Here is a 16,549-nt window from a genome sequence, read left to right on the forward strand (position 1 = left end):
CATAGGGCACTGAACCAAGACTGCCTGTGAGGGATGGTAGTGTACTTCAGAGGCAGTGGGATTGCAACCCCCAACACTTACCTGTTACCTGATCAGCTTTCTCTTTCCTCCAATCTGTCTAGGGGATGCAGGCTTCCTCCCAGTCCGTGCAATACCCAGCTGTGTCTTTTCCTCCCCAGCATCTCCTGCCTGTGTCTCCAACGCCGCAGTTCCCCCTGGTACTGTATCATGTGGGGATGACATTTCTCCTGGGAGAGCATGTTCTCTGGTTTTACTGTTGCTGGGTAGACTGATGCTAGGTGAGGGGGGCGCGGGCCATGAGCTGACTGTCAGGGGGAACGTGACATTGCCACTCCTCTCCAGAAATAATGCTTTCCTTTCTGTCATCTGTCCCATGTTTAATGCTCCTGCAGTCTGATACCCTTTTTAAGAGTTTACCAGCTTGGGACTTTCCTGGTAGTCCAGCGGTTAAGACCTCTGTGCTTCCCCTGCAGGGGTCAGGGTTTTGATCCCTGGTCGAGGAGCTAAGATCCCATATGCCACGATGCACAGCCAAAAAAATATAAAAAGGCATGTACGAGCTAAGCAGGAATTGAATGTCCTCTGAGTGAGAAGTCAAGAGGAGAGAGACACATGAGTTTGGTGTGAGGGTTGGGAAATACCTTAAAATCAGTATCTAGATGGTAACTGACATCACCTTCTGCTCCTGATACAGGTGCTCCCCTAGTATCCCAGTCCTCCAGAGCCCTCTCATTTCCCGTCAATGTACTAGGTCGTTTTGGACAGTGAGAGTGAGCATTCTCCCTTAACTTTAGGCCAGGCAGTGAATAAATACTCCTTTACAAATGGAATCCCACTCAGCCTGCTGATGACACCAGTCCTGGTTCCATTTTTGCAGCAGCCATGGGCAGTACAAGTCCCTCTGTCTCTCCCCAGTAGGTAGAGCCTATGGGCTATTGCTGGCAGACCAGATGACTCTCTAGGATAGACCACCAAGTCCTTTTCATCTCAGTGCTATCCTGAGGATCTTGATCCCACAGTGAAAAAAATAATCATTTGTTTCCATTGAAAGAAGGAGATACAGGTCAACCTGTTGACCGTCTCTGATCCTCAAGATGTTTAAAATCTATTTTCCCTTGTTACATTCTCTTGTTTTGGACAGAGAATTCCTTGCATTTATTTTTTTCCAAATCGTCCTTGCTCCGTCTCCAGTAAGGACCAGCCTGTGTCCTGTGTCTGCTTCTGTGTGCCCCTCCCATTCCTCAGCCAGCCTTGCTGATGTCCCGGTTTCTCTCGATGGCTTGCAGAGAGAGGACGTGGCCACGCAGTTCGGCCAGATGACCCTGAGCCGGCAGTCCTCAGGGGAGACTCCTGAGCCCCCCGCAGGTCCCGTCTACCCGCCATCCCTCCTGCCTCAGCCCACCCAGCAGCCAAGCTACGTCATCGCTTCCACAGGTCAGCAGCTTTCCACGGGGAGCTTCTCTAGCTCCCAGCAAGTCCTCCAGCCCCCTGCCTCGCCACAGGGATTCGTGCATCAGCCTCCACCCACACAGGTAAGTGTGCTTCTTCTCACACTTGAGACTCAGAGCTGGTTGACCCAGAACATTTTGAGCTTGGTTTCCATGTAGAATATCGGCAACCCAACCCACCTCGCCTTCTGTGCGTTCTGATACTCCCAGCCTACAGGTCCTGGTCTGTCCTGTTCACCAGCTGTGCAGAGTCCTGTGGGGCTCAGGAAGGAAGTTGAATGAAGCGGACCTGTGTCCCCAGGACCAGAGGGAATGGCCCACTGTCTAGGCTGCTGGTGCAGAGGCCATGGCAGAGCATCACCTCCTGCAGGATGTGGGCTCACTATGGTGATGGCTCAGGGCAGGAAAGCCCTGGGGAAGGAAGCTGGGAAGTCAGCTCCTGGGGGCCTTTCATCTCTCCTGCTGCTGCTCTGGAAACATGTTGTTTCCTTTATTATCCATTCATAAGCATCTTTCTGGAGCTAATCGGGGGCTCCTCTCAGAATATAAAGGAGGAAGCTGAGCCCCCTCCACTGTACTCTCCTCTCCCCTGGGGGCTCCAGCCTCCCATGCCCACCCACAGGTAGCCATTAATCATATTTAATTGACTTGAGCATGTAAGACACCACAGATCACTGATTTTTACTGTCTTATCAAAGACTGATTATGTGTTTCTCTTCACCACCAAACATCTCTGGGGCTCTCCTGGGCATCCCTTGCTGAATATAGCAAGTGATTACTGTCAAGATGTAAAATGCACTGAGGCGTTTTCTGGTCCACTTTCAAGGCATGCATAGCCCAAGCAAATTTCATCCTAATTATGAAATATCACATTGAAGGAGCTGTTTCAAGTACAGCGTCACCTTCGTATCATTTGTGGCATTGCCTTAACATCTTGAATAAATTATTTTCTTTTCCAGCCATGCAGAATCCTCTACCCTGAAGTGATTTTCACCCAGTCATTCATTTTATCTTGAGTGATAATTAATACTCCACCTTGAGTTGCCTTCTCTGTAATGTAGTAGTGTCACTGGTAGGGTTTAAAGTGAAAGTGAAAGTGGCTCAGTCGTGTCCGACTCGGTGACCCCGCAGACTTTATAGTCCATGGAATTCTCCAGGCCAGAATACTGGAGTGGGTAGCCTTGCCCTTCTCCAGGGGATCTTCCCAACCCAGGGATCGAACCCAGGTCTCCAGCATTGCAGGCGGATTCTTTACCAGCTGAGCCACCAGGGAATCCTGGAGACAGCCAAGAATACTGGAGTGGGTAGCCTATCCCTTCTCCAGCGGATCTTCCTGACCCAGGAATCAAACCAGGGTCTCCTGCATTGCAGGCAGATTCTTTACCAGTTGAGCTATCAGGGTAGGGTTTAAGGAGATGTGGAAAATAATTTTAAGTTACAGGAGGACAGGCCTCACTAATATATTAATGATTTTAATAATGTTTAATTATTGGGAAGGAGAAGATTTGGCAGAATATTTCAGTTGAAGCCTTTTTGAAAAAAAAGATGTCCTTGCTTGATTGAAGGAATTCCAATTTTAGTGAGCAAAGATACTAGAGCAAATAGTAGAGCAAAGACAACCCAGAGCTCTGCTGTGTCTGCAACGGAAATGCTCTCATTTTCTCTTCAATAGATTTAAAAATAGAAAGAGAGAGGGAAGGGAGAAAAAAAACAGAAAACACATGTTCACGATCAGTCTGAACATCTCTGGACTTCTTTGTAAAAGAACCGCAGGTAAAGATATAGGATATATCCCACAGTGATTTTCAATTTATTAAACATTTTAAAACTCAATGACTCGATGGTGTATAATAATGAAAAGAACAAGAGATATGGTCTGTGGGCATGTATGAAAATATGCTCAATTTATGAAGAAAAATGAACCTATTTAATAACTATAAAGGTCAGTTTTGTCTGACTTGCCATGAACATCCAGCCCACTAGAAGAGTGAAGCAAATATGCATGGATAAGGCAAAGAGGGCAAGCCATAAAAATCTCCATGCTCAAACAGGTGGCTCCTAATTTTATTCTAAACAGATAAACCTTGTAGGCTATGTACTGGCATGCCTCTGCTTACATTTTTAAGAAGCTGATAGAAGAAAAGTCAGAGGCCTAGAAATAAAAAGTAATTGATTAATTAAAAAAGAGCCTTCATATAAATGACCTGAGACAGGCAAGAAATCTTTCCAGGTCAGTAAACCTTTGATTTGAATCTTACTGGAAGTAATTAGAATATTTTCAGTCATTCCCAGTCAGGAGAAAGTGACAGAAGGTGACATAAACAGTAATTTTGACCTATGTCCCTTTCTAGACTGAATATTCTTTTTTTAACCTATGTCCCTTTTTAGACTGAATATTCATTTTTTTTTGGAGGGGGGATACTGGCTATGTGCCACTCTGATAAGTGCTCTGCTGGACCTCCCCTTATTTCATGACTTCATCCTCTGATCCTTTTAGGCTGGAGATCAGCAGATTTCATGACTTACCTGTGTTTCCATTAGAAAAACGATTCAAGTTAGATGATCACATTTTAGTGAAGTGAAAGTCAGTCAGCCATGTCCGACTCTTTGTGACCCCATGGACTGTAGCCCACCAGGTTCCTCCATCCATGGAATTCTCCAGGCAAAAATACTGGAGTGGGTTGCCATTCCCTTCTCCAAGGGATCTTCCCAACCCAGAGATTGAACCCAGGTCTCTCGCATTACAGGCAGATTCTTTACCAGCTGAGCCACCAGGGAAGCCTGATCACATTTAAAACTACCCTAAAAATGTGTTGTCATTGTTGATTACTGTTTCATTCACTCTTCTTGCATTTAAAAAAAATACAAAATTCAGTGCTTTAAGACAACAGCCATTGTCGAGCTCACAGCCAAGTCAACGATTTGTGGCAGGACTCAGTGGGGATGGCCCGCCCCTTCACCACGTGGTGCTGTTCCAAGCAGCTTTACTGGGACTGGAAGGTCCCATGTGGCCTCGCTCATGAATCAGAGCACTGGGATTCTGGCTGGGCGGCCTCTGGCCTCCACATGGCCTCTTTCTCCAGCTCAGTACCCTGGACTGCTTCTGGTGGCTGGGTTCTCTCCTGAAAGAGTGAAAGCTGCAAGTCTTCTTAAGGATCAGGCATACACGTCTCAGCAATCATCATTTCTGTCTCATGGCATTGATCAGGGCGAGTATGGAGCCAGCTCAGATACACAGCTTTGGGGAAGGGAGCTAACCTTTTGTGGGGAGGAGTAACACATACATGGGCTTCCCTGGTAGCTCAGCCGGTAAAGAATCCACCTGCAATGCAGGAGACCCCGGTTAGATTAGTGGGTCGGGAAGATCCCCTGAAGAGGGGATTGGCTACCCACTCCAGCATTCTTGGGCTTCTCTGGTGGTTTAGATGGTAAAGAAGCCTCCTGCAATGCAGGAGATCTGGGTTTGATCCTTGGGTTGGGAAGATCCCCTGGAGAAGGGAACAGCTACCCAGTCCAGTATTCTGGCCTGGAGAATTCCATGGACAGAGGAGTCTGGCAGGCTACAGTTCATAGGGCCGCAGAGTCGGACACAACTGAGCGACTTTCACTCACTCACTCAATGCATACGCGTGTAGGCAGGGTGGCCATCTTAGCAATTTACTGTACTCACATTATATCATGAGATGACAATATATTTTATGTTTAAAAACGTTACTCTGTTTGCAGCCCTCATGTCCTGCCATTGTCCTCTTCCTTCCCCAGATGCCTGTGTATTATTATCCATCTGGTCAGTACCCTACCTCAACCACGCAGCAGTACCGGCCCATGGCCTCGGTTCAGTTCAGCACTCAGAGGGGCCAGCAAATACCGCCGACGGCACAGCCAGCAGGTACTTGGAATCTGGTGCCCATTTGCTCCTCCAGCTCAGTTATTTTGCACATAAATCTCTCAGCTGTCCTCTTTGGATGAGCATCCAAGCTTCACCGTTCAAATCAGCTCATTTCCCTTCCCCGGGGAAGATAACGGAGCATTTGATTAACTCTGTGTGAAACAGTGACAGGTCCCAGGAGGTGAAACCCACGTTACCCAGCCTCCCCAGCATGCATGCGAAACACGGTCTGCGTAACGGTCTTGGGGACCCTCTTAGTGTCTCTGAAAGCTGAGAGCCAACCACCTCCCCGTCTTCCTAGTTCATACTATCCGCCACTCGTTTTAAACCTAAAGAGACTCTTCCCCTGTTCCTAAGGCTAGGGAACCATGGTAGATTGTTTCTGAAGCACCATAAAAAAATGCAGTGTCTTGAGAAGAAGGTCACTGACACCGCAGCCTGTGTCCCCATGGGACTCGGGGCATTCACCACCCGCGGCAGCCGCTGTGCAGTGGGAAGGGGGGCCGAGGCACTGTCCGAGAGTGAGTAGCAGGTCTCACAGTGAACCGGTCTCTTTCCCTACTGTGTCACACTCCTGACGGGACGCCGCCACCCCAACGGCAGCAGGAAGCCGGCAGGCGCGAGGGGCCTGCGGTGGGGACACACGGGTGTCCCTCCCACTGCCCACACAGTGGGGAAAACCGCCGACGGTCCTGCTGAAGACCCCCTGGCCCGGGGGACCCTGCCTTCCGTGAGTAGGGCAGCGTGTTAGAGCACGTGTTCCCATCTGTCGTCCGACTTCCGCACTGGATCTATAGTTATCTATAGATAGATGTTTGGCCATATTTTCTCTCCTTGTTGGAAAATGTTATCTCTTTCAAGCTGATGGTAACTGTGCTGTCAGTTTAGATACAGTCTCTAGTGATGTGTTGCTTGCATTCTGAACCGTCTTTTTTTTTTTTTGTCTGCTCATGTTTATCAAAGAGTTAATGTATGATCTTCTTGCTCTTGGTCCAGAGACTATAGCAGTTTCCCTTTTGATTACTGATGGCTTTAAAAGAAGAAAGATGTCAATATCTAATTATAAGAATTTTAAAAATTTTAGTTGAGTGCCACTGTTTGAGAGTTTTCTGAAGGATATATTAGTCCTGTGTTGGGGTATAGTTCACATACAAGAATGCAGATCCAGAGGGCAGGACCCCATTGCACTGTGAGCTCTGGGTCTGTGTGAGGGACTGAATAAGTTGGATGAATGTATTAACTAGATAACAGAATAAGACTTTTGGAACAAGCCTCAGACTCCCCACTGCCTTCGCTGATGTATGTCAACACAAGGGAGAATCCATGTGACCTTTATTCTTTTTTAAACACTGTGGGAGAATTTGGGGATGCAGAAACCACCCTCCCCATCTCAGGGAGACCTAACTGGTAGCATTTATGACAACTCAGTGGCTCTGACTTGCCCCATGGCTCCACATCACCAGGGAGCTGCCATCCCAAGGCGAGATAATGACACGTAGTTAGAAGAAGCCATTCTAAGTCAGTATCTTGCTCAAAATAGCAGCTGGTGCTTCAGGTGTCAAGGAAGTGAGTGGCAGCTAATGTGTCTGTGGGGGTGGGGAGATGAGAAAAGCCAAAATGATAGGTGCACAGCATCATCCTTGAAATTGATAACAGTGTGCACGTGTGGGCCCTGCGCTCCTAGTTCGGTGAGCACCACACACCTGACATCAGGCCTAACATTGCCCAGCAGTTTCCACTAATGAATTTACTGAGTGTTTGGGAGGGCAGCTGGTGATCTCCCTGAGAATCACCTCTGCTAATAAAACCCAAGGATCACAGCTCAGCGATGGCTCCGTGATGGTAGAATGGGCTCTGGGACCCTACCGCTGGGAAGCTTTTTGCCGAGCTTAGTGGCAAAAGGGGGCCTGCGGTGGGAACACACGGGTGTCCCTCCCGCTGCCCACACAGTGGGGGAAACCGCCGACGGTCCTGCTGAAGACCCCCTGGCCCAGGGGACCCTGCCTTCCGTGAGTAGGGCGGCGTGTTAGAGCACGTGTTCCCATCTGTCGTCCGAGTTTGCACTGGATCAACAGCGACTTCCCAAAGGGACGTGGTGAGTGATTTGGGGGAGCCGCAGTGTCCGTGGACTCTCTGATAGAGAGAGCCTCCTAAGTCTGCGCGTTAACCAATTTATCATAACAGCATAAATACACTTACTAGTTTTGCCTTTACTTCCTGGTATGGATGATCCTATAGGCATTAACCTGCTGGTAACTAAGCCAGCATGTTACCAAGGCAGATAACGTATAACTAATTCTCTAAGTACACAAGTTGGCTTAACATCAGAACAACTTGAAAACCGGGACTCTTGCCTCCCAGCTCACATGAGCTTCCATGTTATTTTGCAGAGCTGGTGAGGAACAAATGGCAGAGAGCAGCTGAGACATCTGCATACGAATCACATATTGGGAAGGAAAAAAATGAGAGTTCCTTTTAGACTATGTCTCCAATTCCAAACTCCCTTTTCAGTTGACTTAAAAAGCAAAATATATGTATATATAGCTCCATTGTTGGTTTTCCGAGATCTTGGGCATGTCCTAAAAGCAACAAAAATGAGCTTGTAAAGCCCCATATACCTTCCTAACTAGGGATTTGGGAATGAATACATCCTAATTTTGGTATTAGAGTACTGCTGGTTTCATAAAATAAATTAGAAAGTGTTTCCTGCTCTTCTGGTTTCTGGTCGAAATGTATCAAGCTGGTGGTAAATCTTCTTTAAATGTTTGTTAGAATTCTCCAGTGAAACTGTCAGAGCCTGGGAATTTGTGGAATCAGAAATATTCTGTTTTCTTTTTATTTGAAAATAATGTGTGGGACTTTTTAATTATGAATTCATTATGGTTATAAGACTATTCCAATTATCCATTTTATCTTTGCTGAGCTTTGGTAGTTTGTGGTTGCCGAGGAATTGGCCCATTTCTTCTAAGTTGTAGAATTGACGGCTATAAAGTTGACAGTAGTTCTTTATGATTCCTTAATTTTTCTTTTCTTTTTTGTTTTTTTTTTGGCTACACTGAGTCTTTGTTGCAACTCAGGGGTTCTTTGTTGTGACATGCAGGCGTCTCTGTGTGTGTGTTCAGGCTCAGGAGTTGTGGCCCGAAGGCTTGGTTCACTGTGGCATGTGGAATCTTAGCTTCCAAAACAGGGATTGAACCTGCGCCCTCTGCATCGCAAGGCTGATTCTTAACCACAGAACCACTAGGGAAGTCCTTCCTTTATTATTTTTTTAATAGCTGCAGAATATGTTGTGATACCTTGTTCCACCTTGATAATGATAATTTTAAAATTCTCTTAATTTTCATAAGAGCTTCCCTGGTGGCTCAACTGAGAAAGAGTCTACATGCAAGGCAGGAGACTTGGGTTCAATTCCTGAGTCTGGAAGATCCCCTGGAGGAGGAAATGGCAACCCACTCCAGTATTCTTGCCTGGAAAATTCCATGGACAGAGGAGCCTGGCAGGCAAGCTACCGTCCACGGTGTCTCAAAGAATCAGACAATCTTGCTAAATTTATCGATTTTATTGATTTTATCAAAGAACTACCTCTTTGTTTCATTAATTTTCTCTATTTTTTTATTTTCAATTTTATTGATTTCTGCTCTTATTTTCTTCCTTTTGCTTATTTTAGTCCTATTTTGCTCTACTTTTTATAGATTTTTGAGGTAGGAAGTTGGACTATTGATTTAAAACCTTTGCTCTTTTCCTATGTAAAGATTTTAATGTTCTAAGTTGCATTGTCAAGTCTACTTTGGCTGTGTCCCAAATATTTTTATATGTCATATTTTCATTCATTTAGATGTATTTTTTCTTTTCTTGGAGATTTCCTCTTTGACCCATTGTTTGTTTAGAAGTGTGTTGTTTAATGTGCAGATGTTTGGAGATTTCCCTGTTGTATTTCTGTTATTGATTCTAGACTTATTTCATTATTGTCAAAAACTATAATTGATTTCAGTTCTTATAAAATTGTTGAGGTTGGTTTTATGGCCCAGGATATGGTCTCTCTTGGTGAATGCACCTTTAAACACTTGAAAAAAATGGGTATTCTGTTGTTGTTAGCTGGAATGTTCTATACATTTCAATCAAATCCTATATATTTTGTTGTTCAGATCTTCTATAATTTTGCTGATTTTTTTATTTGCTCATTCTGTCTGTTGCTGGGAGGTGGAGATTCACAACTCCAACTATAAGACTTCCTAAAGTCCTGAAATGAATCTCAAGACAAAGGTTGCTCCCCCAACCCCATACCCCTGAAGTCTAAGGATGGAGGGAGGTCTATCGCTATATGGAGCATGTTGGTTCCTTTCCCAAATAAACAAGAAACGCTTCCTTCCCTAAAAGAAGCTGGAAGCATTCCATAGAAATTCCGTTCCATAGTCTGGAAGGGAAAGGCCGTTTGACCAGTGGAGTTTGGGTAAGGCCTTCCTAAACTGCTGCCGTGTCTCTCACACAACAAGGCTTGCAGCCCTGTTGGTTAGTGGCAGTAATGTGACTTTAGGTCTAGGTATAAAAGTCATGAAAGGAACGGCTTTACAAGGGACAGTCCAGTGGTCTGCTTTCCTGATAGAGCAGAAGATTCTGTATTCTTGATTGTCATGAAAATAGAACTAATACAATATTGTAAAACAGTTATCCTCCAATTAAAAATTAAAAAAAAAAAAAAACACTTAAAAAAAGTAGAACAATAGGAAGAGAACATGGATGGCTTCAGAGCAGAAAGGGGGAAAAAAACACGAAACTTGCTGGAATCTTAGATTAGACTAGATTATAACTCCTACGGATTATTTGAGATGGATTCTGAAAATTGGGGAGATGCCTCTCACTTCTACTTCTTAAATCCTTTTCCTCTCCCACGTTCTCCTGCTCCCAATCATCTGCTAAATGGTACATTTTGGATAAAAACCAATTTCATAGAGCATTTTCCATGATAGTGTTTTACTTTTAAAACTGTAGTTCAAAAGGAAACAATGGAAAGGAAATCTAACAAGGTTGCATTGTGTTGCAAACCCCCTGCAGCTTTCGTGGGGCTTCTGCAGGCTTACCTAATTTACTTCTGCTCTGCTCAGGTCTCCGTGTTGGGTTGGCGAGACTCCACCCTGCCTTGTGATAGGAAAGTTGGGGTTTCTTGCAGGAGGCAATGGTGGAGGTCTTTAGGAGTTTTTGAACTTGATTCATTTTTTTCATTCGTATTTAAGGTAAACCTCACTTGGACTTTATCTTCCACTCAGCTCATCAGTCATCCTGAGATTTAAATACTACTGATGGAAATGGAAATGGAAGTTGAACACTGAGTTTTTATAGATGAGGAAACCAGAGATCAATCTCCTGGCCAATGTGGAGTCTCTCTCATCAGAGCCAGGGAACATGTGCTTGTGAGTGAGAGAAAAATGTGTGAAGGTTTAAAATGTTAAATGAAAACTGCTCACCCCTCCAGACATGACTGAGCGACTTTCACTTTCACTTTCCACCCCTCCAATTTAAGCATCAAAAGATCATAATAATTCAATGTTATGAAATCAAATAAAAGACAACTTAACCAACCAATCCACTTCAACAAACAAATATACACATTTTTTTCAAAGTTTAAATGCCCAAGGACTATGTCATAGATCCATATTCAGGGATACTGTAAATTTGGATTTTCTTTCTATTTGTTTGTTTTTGGCTGTGCTGCATAGCGTGTGGGATCTGAGTTCCCTGACCAGGGACCCAGCCCATGCCCCCTGCAGTGGAAGCGTCCTGTCTTAACCACTGGACCACCAGAGCTGTGCTTAGTCGCCCAGCCATGTCAGACTCTTCACGACCCCGTGGACTGTAGCCCGCCAGGCTCCTCTGTCCATTGGGATTCTCCAGGCAAGAATATTGGAGTGGGTTGCCATGCCTTCTTCCAGGGGATCTTCCCAACCCAGGGATCGAACCCAGGTCTCCTACACTGTAGGCAGATTCTTTACTGTCTGAGCCACCAGGGAAGCCCCCTATTTGGATTTTCATATACTGAGCAATTTGGGAATGTCTATAAAGTAATAATGCTCCCATCAAAAGTCATACATGTGACTAGTTTCGATAGTATTGAGATGGCAGGGGATAACCAGGCCCTGGAAACCTACCCACATCACCCTTTGGCTGTGGCAGGGCTTTCCTTTACTCATTTTAGTTGCCTTCTGGATGTACAACAATGGAATGGGGTTGGATGGCATTCCTGGCAGGAAGATCGAATTATCTGTGACCTGTGTATATCTGAAAATAAACCACAGCTTATGCTCCTTTCCTGATAGGAAAAGCAACTTCTTAGTTTTTTCTTTCTTTTAGGAGTAATATTTCTTGTTGCAATAGCATATTGTTCCTATTAACAGCTCCTACGGAGAAGGAAGATTATTGCCTCTTTAATGTTGTTCTGAAACACATTTTGGATGGGGCAAAATGCACCTTAATGGAGCCTATAAATTTCTTTAACCAGAGCGGTTGAGTGAACTTGCCTTGAGCCTCACTTACTAAGCAGTCAGTATCAGTGCAGTTGAGAAGGGTTTATCTTTAAAAACATTTTCTCTGCCTTTGTTCTTAGGGTGGTATTCCTCACCTTGACTTCTTTCCCTCTCAGGATTGGCTAAGCTGAGGAGGCAGAGCATCAGAGATCAGAGCTAAAGAAAGAATGTGGTTCACCGGTGTGACCAATAAGAGATGCTCATTTATAGAAATTGGGACCTTCTCTTTTTATCTTAAATTTATTTCCTGAATTTGATGATTAATTTTTTAAAAAAGAACTGTTTTCCTAATATCTAAAACCTCATTAATCTTTTTTTTTTCATTTGAGAAAGAATATATAACCAATAATCACTTAGAGAAGTGATGCAAAATTTTTACACTTGTCAACTCTAAGGAAGTGATTGCACTTTGGATGTTTCATTATTATGTTCCTAAGAGCAGAGGGGGTAAATTATAAAAGAGTTACAGGAGAATTTAATTGTCTGATTTCTGTTAACACCAGAGGAAGTCACACTGTTCCGAAAATATCAGTCTGGAAAAGGTTTCTATGGAAATGTTCATGTGTTTCTTTCATTAATTGGTCTAATTATTCCATTTACAGAAATAGGAATGAGAAGTGTTAAGCTGGGATTCTGGGAAAGGTTAACACTATTAGAAGCAATGATAGGAATCATGCTATCTTTAGATCTGAAAATCTTACAGGTTCGGAAAGCAATATAGACGGCCAGGTCCCTCGGTCCCCCAGGTCATGGTAAAAGAATTTATTCAACATATTTGAAAGAGTTACTTTAACACTTTGCATTTTATGTACCTTTGGTGTTAATATATTCATCTGTTGCACAGTTAAACACGACTGTGACAGTTAGACTTTCTGCTTTTCTGTAAAGATTGTAAGACAGATCATAACATTATCTCTTTTCTTTGTCTTATGCAACAGAAAGTGGAAAACATAGCTTGTTAAAAAAGAGTCCGATTAGAGGATGATAAGGAAAGAAAGGTGGCCAGAAAAACACACAAATACTGCTTTTTGAAAACTCTAACATCTTTCGTGTGTGATTGTCCTAAGAGAATATGAACGCCATAGTGATATCCAGAGAACCCAAACGACTTGTTCCACGGTGTCAGATTTACCTGATGGTATAAAACCGAAGTAAATTAAGAGAATTTAAGGTGTTTTGTGCCGTACAGAGTCTTGACCCTCCCTTTTTGTGTGCTGGTTGCCAACAATTCCTGCTGTCAGCTGTCACCTAGATCTACAAATGACTTTACTTTTCAGCCCCATTTTTCTTTAGAGAATTTTTTTTTTTTTTCATTCTTCATGGTCTCTGTTTCCTTCCCATTCCTAAATCTGTGTTCTTATTTTATTTTCCATCTTTATTTTTAAAATATTTACTTTTGGGCCACATGGCACGTGCGATCTTAGTTCCCCGACCAGGGATTGAACCCATGTCCACCTCAGTGGAAGTGTGGCATCTTAACCACTGGACCACCAGGGAAGTCCCTATTTTCTCTCTCTAATTCTTAACTCTGCATAAACAGTCAGTGTCTCTCTCTTGTTTGTCATTTGTTTTCCTTTGTATTTTCCCTTGTATTAAATAAGATTTTCCCCTGCAAACTTGGGGTGCTTGTTCTTACATCTCATGTGTTCATTGTCTGCATTTCCCCCTTTATTTTAATTTTTCAATCTCATTTCTTTCCACTCTGCACGTCCCTTGCCATTAAGGGGTAAGACACTGCTTTCTCCCAAAGACGACCACAATCTAACATTCAGATGATTCAGAAAAATGAGCTGGATTTTCCCTACGTTCCGAAGTAGAGCATGAAACATACCAGACTATCTTTTGTCTCCAGTGCTGTCCCCAGAGCCAGCATCAAGTGAGCCTTCAGGGATTGATTTCACTTAGAAATTTGTGGCGATGAAACAGTGAACAGCATCTTGAATTATGTTACTTATATCTTGTTTTCCAAATTCCAAGCTAACATGGTACCCACAGAAAAAAATTATTAGCCTAGTGTTTAAATTTGTCATTTCCAAGGAGTTCACCATTGCTTAACATTGTTGATGTTTTTCTAATTTTGAATGGAAAACTGTGCAAATCACTAACATCAAAGGACACTGTCTCAAAGGAAGTAGCCCTGAAATATGCGCCTCTTCCCAGGTGGCTCAGTGGTAAAGAATTTACCTGCAGTGCAGGAGACTCAGGTTCCATCTCTGAGTTGGGAAAATCCCCTGGAGGAGGAAATGGCAACACACTCCAGTATTCTTGCCTGGAGAATTCTATGGACGGAGGAGCCTGGAAGCCTGCAGTCCATGGAGTCGCAAAGAGTGGACACAACTGAGCAACTAATACTAAGATTCTTTCTTCTTTCCTCTGTCTTCAGATGTGACTGTTTCTTTAGGGACACCATATATATATAAATTCAGCCAAGCCATTCAGCATGGACTTACTTTATTCACAACATCCTAGCTTGCCCCTTCCTCAGACCAGCAGCACAAGCACAAAACTGTTGCCACCCCCTTCAGCTTTGAAATGCCATCGGCCCCTCTATCCACGTGATGCCTCATAAACCTGATAGCTCTGGATCCTGACAGCAACGACTATGACCCAGGAAGGCTGCAGGATTATAGGAGGCTCATAAAATTAGTATAATTCTCAAAGACGCACAGTGGCTCACGTACCCTCTTTAAAGCCGATGGGGGTTGCCTGGTTTCAGGTAGGATCACTAGCTCACTTGTAACAGCAAGATTCCACGGCAGGGGCATTTTTGCACAGCTCTTCATTGCAAGAGCAGCGTGCAATGGACTTCACACCCATGCTCTTGTTCAGATCCCTGAAACAGCCACAGTTCCCCTGCGTGGTTGCTTCCAGGTTCTCTTCACAATTGTCAGCCCATCTTCCCTGGCCGCAGCGAGGACTGGGATGGCCTTCGAGGCCAGCCACCAATCCCTAATCGCCCACTGACATCTTCTCCCTGATTCCCACACCATTTCCTCAAGGGCGCCTAAAGACTCATTAAAATTGCATTTTTAATTTTTTCCCAGATGCTCTTATTCTGTTGGGTTTTTGTTTGTATTTTTGAAGTAGGTCCAGCACCACTGAACTTTTTATGAGCCATTGTGGGTCATAACTGTTTCAAGAACAAAAAATAAATGGCAATAAAAGGAGTCAGAAGAGAGGCCCCCTGCCAGAATGCAGGCTACTGCAGTGGAGTACACGTTTCAAGGGGATGTAAGAACAGGCAGTAGGATGCGTCAGACTGAGCTCCAGGTGGGATTGTGTGCATTTCTTTCCCAAGGAAAACAATGCATAGATAACTATCACCCTAATGATTCATCCTGGCATGGACCGTGTTAACTAGACTGTGTGATATTAATTTTATAGGATAGAGGTCAAAGGGCTTGGGTTACTCTTTACTGAATTTTGATGAACACCTTGGCTTCCTCATGCTAGGTAGTTAGAAGAGGAAAAAGGAGTTCAAAGTGGTGGCTGCTAAAAGACAAAGAAGGGACAAGCCCGCCGCCCAGTTTTGGCTCCTCTGTTTTATGTTTTTTCTCCTCCCCCGGGGCCGGCCCTGTGTAAATTGGGCTCCCAGGAGGGCTGTTTGTCTTATCTGAGGTCCTCACTCGGGTCCTCCGGACCTTCCTTTGTTCTATTTTGCAGGCTTTTCCCTTCTTTATCTTTTAGCCACGGCCATTCTGGACTCCTTTTTCCTCTTCTAACTACCTAACACTCCGTTGATACCAACTAGGTCTACCTTGGAGGAAAGGCTCTGTTTTTACTGGGAAGCTAGTCAAAAAGAACAATCCAAGGACAAAAGATACATCAGAGAGTTACGCTCCTGCCTAGCTGAAAATTGTGGCAATTTGCAGTCCTAGTGGTAATTTTTGTCATTTTATTTAGAACATATAACTTTTTATAAACTGTAAGAACAGCACAGTACTTATAGGAAAAGAACTTTTTTGGAAAAGCACAAAAACTCCTTGCTAACAGGACAGTTATTTTATTTTTGCCTCTTTTTCTGCCTTTGAACTTGTGCATACGCTTGTTGTATATAGGCAAATAATTGTAGATTATGCTAGTTTCTTCTTAATACTGCATTTTTATTTATTGACAACACCTTATTGTTTTACTTGCATGTAAACTGATTGTCAGAACAGTTCTGCAACACTGTATTTCTATGCAAAACGGTATTTGCAAATGAACATGCACATTTACTATTTTTTAATGTTTTATTTTTTGGCTGTGTCAGATCTTAGTTATGGTGTGTGGGCTCCATAGTTGTATTGCTCGGACTTAAGCTCTGCGGCATGTGGAAAATTAGTTCCCTGACCAGGAATCAAAGCTGAGTCCTCTGCACTGGAAGGTGGATTCTTAACCCCCAGAGCACCAGGCAAGTCCTGGCATGCATGTTTAAATAAAAAATTCAAGACAGTCTACAAACTAGAACTAGTGAGTGAGTTTAACATTGTCCCAAACTACAAGGATCCAATACAGGAAGTAATTATAGTTGTACATACTGGCAGCAAACAAATGAATATTTAAAATTTAATTATAATAGTGTTATGTGTGGCATAATTTTGATAGCAATAATGAATCATCCTGCTTCCAACCTTGTAGGTCCAGCCTTGCCTTAGTCACCTGGGAACACCCAAGAGGACCCCAAACATCTC

The 16,549-nt window shown here is 43.7% G+C and overlaps 1 protein-coding gene across 50 annotated transcripts in view; it reads left to right on the forward strand.

The window, feature by feature from the left end:
• ARPP21 (cAMP regulated phosphoprotein 21) overlaps positions 1-16,549 on the forward strand; it is a 168,260-nt gene that overhangs the window by 102,804 nt on the left and 48,907 nt on the right. For 38 of the 50 annotated variants that reach the window (XR_014064584.1, XR_014064585.1, XM_081527208.1 and 35 more), the window contains 3 exons: positions 123-218; positions 1,308-1,553; positions 5,232-5,358. Coding sequence is in view for 36 of the 50 variants with exons in the window: in XM_081527208.1 (XP_081383334.1) it covers positions 123-218; positions 1,308-1,553; positions 5,232-5,358 (469 nt within the window). In the remaining 14 variants the exon portion in view is untranslated. Of the gene's footprint in view, positions 1-122; positions 219-1,307; positions 1,554-5,231; positions 5,359-16,549 lie in introns of those variants that run through there. The other 12 variants (XR_014064591.1, XR_014064594.1, XR_014064587.1 and 9 more) reach the window with 1 other exon arrangement.

Source organism: Giraffa tippelskirchi, chromosome 9 (assembly GCF_054371585.1).
Source record: "Giraffa tippelskirchi isolate mGirTip1 chromosome 9, T2T-mGirTip1v1.2.pri, whole genome shotgun sequence".
Classification (NCBI taxonomy): domain Eukaryota; kingdom Metazoa; phylum Chordata; class Mammalia; order Artiodactyla; family Giraffidae; genus Giraffa; species Giraffa tippelskirchi.